Source organism: Penaeus monodon, chromosome 1 (assembly GCF_015228065.2).
Source record: "Penaeus monodon isolate SGIC_2016 chromosome 1, NSTDA_Pmon_1, whole genome shotgun sequence".
In the NCBI taxonomy this organism is placed as follows: domain Eukaryota; kingdom Metazoa; phylum Arthropoda; class Malacostraca; order Decapoda; family Penaeidae; genus Penaeus; species Penaeus monodon.
In genome coordinates, this window is record NC_051386.1 from 57,100,768 (window position 1) to 57,105,290 (window position 4,523).

Genomic DNA, 4,523 nt, shown 5'->3' on the forward strand with positions numbered 1-4,523 from the left:
TTCAACCTATTATCTTTATTGCCAGTCATTAATATTTCCAAAGGCTTCTTTTTATTTATCTGCCCAATGCAATCTCAACAAAAAGGTTTATGCTAATCCTTAAGAATAAGACCACAGCAAGTAATGCCAAGGCCAATGCATTTTGCACTACAGTAAAGACACCATTTATTGTCTTCAAATCAGATGAAGGTATTCTCATCTTTACACAGTATGAAGTTATTAATTTAGCTCTATATTAGGGAAAAGAGACACAATATAAAAAGGTAATATGAAAATCCCAATAGCAGTTAACTGAGTTTCAGGTTTCTTTTCCAAGAAGGAAAATACCATCACACACACTCCTTTAAAAAATAGAATTAAAATATCTGTCATGAATAAAGTTGCCCAATGTGACTTCAGGTCCTTAAGCACAGTTTTTTTTTTCTTCTTTTTTTTTTTACATTATAAATATATTACCTGTTTCAATCAATATTCATTATGCTAAAATATGATTACTAAATCTGTGTCAAAGTGTACTGAGTTGGGTGCCTATGTGTGTGTCTGTGTGTGTGGGTGTGCGTGCAAGCATGTGAGTGTGTGCATATCTACTTCTGTGTCTATGTGTAAGTGTGTATGTGCACTACAGTAACCATATATATAGAAAAAAAAAGTACATATAGAAATGTTACCAACCTTGCGTGTATTCTGCAGTGCCATCTAAAGGATCTACCCAAACTACAACCTGCAGAAGAAATAAATTTCACTGACTTTTGTGATACGGAGAAACTGACTGGAAGAAAGCAGAAATCAATTAAGCTGAAGTAATGATTTCCTTTCAGCAGCATCGGCAACAAGGCAAAACCAAAGAAATTCTAAATAAATAAATAAATACATAAAAAAAAAAAATCAATAAAGAAAGACATACATGAATAAACAAATAAAGTAATAAATAGACCAACAAAACAAATGCATAGATACATTAAATCAATACATAAATAAATACATAAATACATGAACAAATATAATAAACATATACATAAACAAAAAAAATAATCATACAGCAAAAAGTTTCCTCTACGAATACTTTATCTGAACTTTCACAGAGGCCCCTCAAGCTGAGAACAAACAGCTGCACCAACCTCCTCTTCTGCCATTGACGACAGGTGAGCCGGGCAGGTGACGTCAACCAACGATGTAGTCGACGGATCAAAGATACTTCCACTAGCTACCTTCGTCTCCTCCTCTCCTTCCTCACCTACAGAAAAATGAAGAATCTTCTTTAAAAACAGTATTCAAAGTTAAAATGCAAAAACATAAATTATTGTTTGTAGAACAATAATTTATGTTTTTGCATTTTAACTTTGAATACTGTTTTTGTAGAAAATATGCAATGAGGTTACTAAAGAGTGTTTCAAATTATCCTCCATGTACTGCATTACGTGGAGGATAATTTGAAATATTCCATAAAAAATATCCATGTAATTAACAAAGCATTAAGCTCAACTGCTATATAATTCTTACAATCATTCTGCCTATATATGACTATGGTAAAAATTTTAAAAATTTTAAACATCATTTCAAATGTTCCACACTCATTAAAATATCTCACATTTCAGCATAAAAAATCTTTACATATTTTTCCAAATCTTTATACACTGTAAGATGAACCAACATTCTGGCCTAGAGTTTACTGACATACCGATTATTGTTATTTTAGGGAAGCATTTATTAAGAGAACTAATAATGCATCGCTGGGCAGCACGATCAGCTTCTGTCTGAAGGTCTCGTACACTCTGTAAAAAAAAAATTTTTGCTTGAATTAGCTTTATATTTCAAAGACAAAATATATGTATCCATTTCTGTTTATACATACTTAAATAGACAAATGGATAAACAAATAGATAGAAAGACTAACAGACAGACAGACATATAGAGAGACAAATACACATGCAAACAGACAGATATACAGATTGACAAAGTTTTCACCTCTTTCTCCACAATGCCAAGGTCTCCCTTCTTCATGATTTCTCTTATAAGATGCCCTGCCTGGCCTGCAATGGCCACTGATGATGACACCAGCCTTGATAAAAGGGGAGCTCCTTGTGCCAGCGACATGATTGACCTGTTATGATATGAAACAAAATACAAATTTATTATATCTTTTTAAGTGGATAAATAATCCAGTTAACACATTAATTGCATTCTATAAGATTTATGACCACACAAATAAAAATAATAGATTCAATTTCACTGTTACTTATTTTTGAGGTGATAAGTACAGTATTAAAATAAAATAAAATTTTTGCTCATTTGGATGCTTGTTCAGGAGACACAACTTCTTTGTTGATTTGCAAATACATTGCTAATCAACCTTTTAACCACTTGCAGCCAGGAAAACTGCATAAAAATTTGGCAAATGCTGTACTCCTTTTTTTTTTTGTGTGTGTGAAATGTCTCTGCAAGTACTTAGCCACAAAGGAGTCAATTAGTAGACCTTGTGACCTTACCTAATTTCTCCCTTCCCTGAATTGGTGGGAAAAACTTATTTTTTACTGATGCTATAAATATCAATGGTGTTATTCTTATTCTAAACATTATAATTACTATAATGTTATACACATTAGTAACCGCAAAATAAGATAATGTAAAATATTTTCATAGATCAAGGAAAAGGGTGAACGGGTGAGACAGGCTCATTGGTTACTTAGTACAGGTGTAGCCATCTATGTGTAAAAACAATTAATAAAGTAAACTCACAGTGGGATGGTATGTAAGTACATGACATGCCCGTTGGTATTGGGTTAAAGGCTGGCTACTTTCTGATCCAACATATCACTTTCTTTTTCAATAAAGCCCTGTTTTTGTAACCAGTGACAACATTTGTTTTTTATATATCTGCTGCATTTTGATATCAGACAGAATGTGAGAAATTAGGATATTTTATAATTTGTTTCCTCAAAGGGTAGTTATACTGCTAACAGGAAACATGAAATATGAAGAGATATATATATATATATATATATATATATATATATAATATATGTATATAAATATATGTATGTGAATACATATACATACATATATTTACATATATATATATACATACATGTATATACATATATATACCTACATACATATATACATATATATACATGTACATATACATATATATATACATATATATTATATATATACATATATATATATATATATATATATATATATATATATATATATATATATATATATATATATATATGTATGTATATATGTATGTATGTCCATATATACATATACATACATATACATACATACACATATATATTCATATATACATATACATATAGTGTGAAATGCATTCAGCTTACCCAATAAATCATCCTTTATCAGTAAAAATTAGATTACTCAAGATATTTACACAAACAAATAACAGCAATAAATATGCTCTGAAGATAAGCATAAGAAAAGAAAAACACTATAAAAGAATTTGATAATGTAACACCAATGCAATGCACTTGGATATTTATCAACACTATCAATGAAATAAACATTTCAATTAAATAGAACAAATACATTCATACCGACAATAATAACTTTAATAATACTAAAAGTTACAGTACATGTCTCATCCTATTAAAACCTCGGTTACTGAACTACTCTTGTATCAAACATACATCTAAATATATGTAATGACACCCTCATTTATGCACATAAATCCGTAACATTTAACACAAAGTGCTTTTTTTAAGTGTATACCTCCTGTCAGCCGTAAATAACAACCAAAAACCTTAATAAAAGCCACAACGAGCGAGTTCCTTGAGCTTTCGGTGTCCAATGTTGACGTTCCGGTGTTGCCAAACCGGAATGCGCTAGATCCCTGAGACTAGTGAAGAGCAGTAATGAAACCGGTTTTCTTATCGTGATTTAGACTGTGATGTTTAGCTGTAGTTAGTGAGATAGTATTGGATAGGACGATTATTTTTGTGAAGGGGAGTGAATAATTCATCGATGGTTATACATGAAAAGTAGCGAGGGGCGCTAGGTACAGAGATTTTCCTACAACGGAATTTAATGTGACATCTAGCCGTTGTTATCAGTAGCAATGCATAGGAAGATTTTTTAAGGAAGATATCTAATAATTAAACAATCGTTCTATTTAATTTCAGAGGGTTTTGAGGAGAGCTATATAGAGCGGTTTCCCATATCTCTCCCATAACGACGTCTACGGTGACTATATGACTGACAGTAATATTTCATTGGAAGCTATCTAATAAATTTTCAAGATTGCTCCCGAATACACAAATTATTCATAGCATAATTTGCTTGCTAACTTAAGATTAAGAGTTCTCAGATAATGTTAATAACTGTTATGTGATGTAGTATCACAGTACCATGACATTGCACTGGATACTTCTATCATCATGACATGGATATTTTATGTTTATCAGAGACCTTGGAAATGAGAGTTAGCAACAAATGATGAAGTATTTACGGTTGCCAATTATAAAATGCAAACAGTAACACATGTTCTATTTAGTTTTAAT

At 31.0% G+C, this 4,523-nt stretch overlaps 1 protein-coding gene across 5 annotated transcripts in view; it reads right to left on the reverse strand.

The window, feature by feature from the left end:
- Positions 1–3,882, reverse strand: part of LOC119574649 (3'(2'),5'-bisphosphate nucleotidase 1-like) — an 11,820-nt gene extending 7,938 nt beyond the window's left edge. For 2 of the 5 annotated variants that reach the window (XR_005228890.1, XM_037922034.1), the window contains exons 1-5: positions 3,736–3,876; positions 1,966–2,101; positions 1,679–1,772; positions 1,119–1,234; positions 673–721 (exon numbers count right to left, since the gene is read on the reverse strand). Coding sequence is in view for 4 of the 5 variants with exons in the window: in XM_037922034.1 (XP_037777962.1) it covers positions 673–721; positions 1,119–1,234; positions 1,679–1,772; positions 1,966–2,094 (388 nt within the window). In the remaining variant the exon portion in view is untranslated. Of the gene's footprint in view, positions 1–672; positions 722–1,118; positions 1,235–1,678; positions 1,773–1,965; positions 2,102–3,735 lie in introns of all 5 variants that reach the window. The other 3 variants (XM_037922052.1, XM_037922045.1, XM_037922059.1) reach the window with 3 other exon arrangements.
- Between the last annotated feature and the right edge of the window lie 641 nt (positions 3,883–4,523).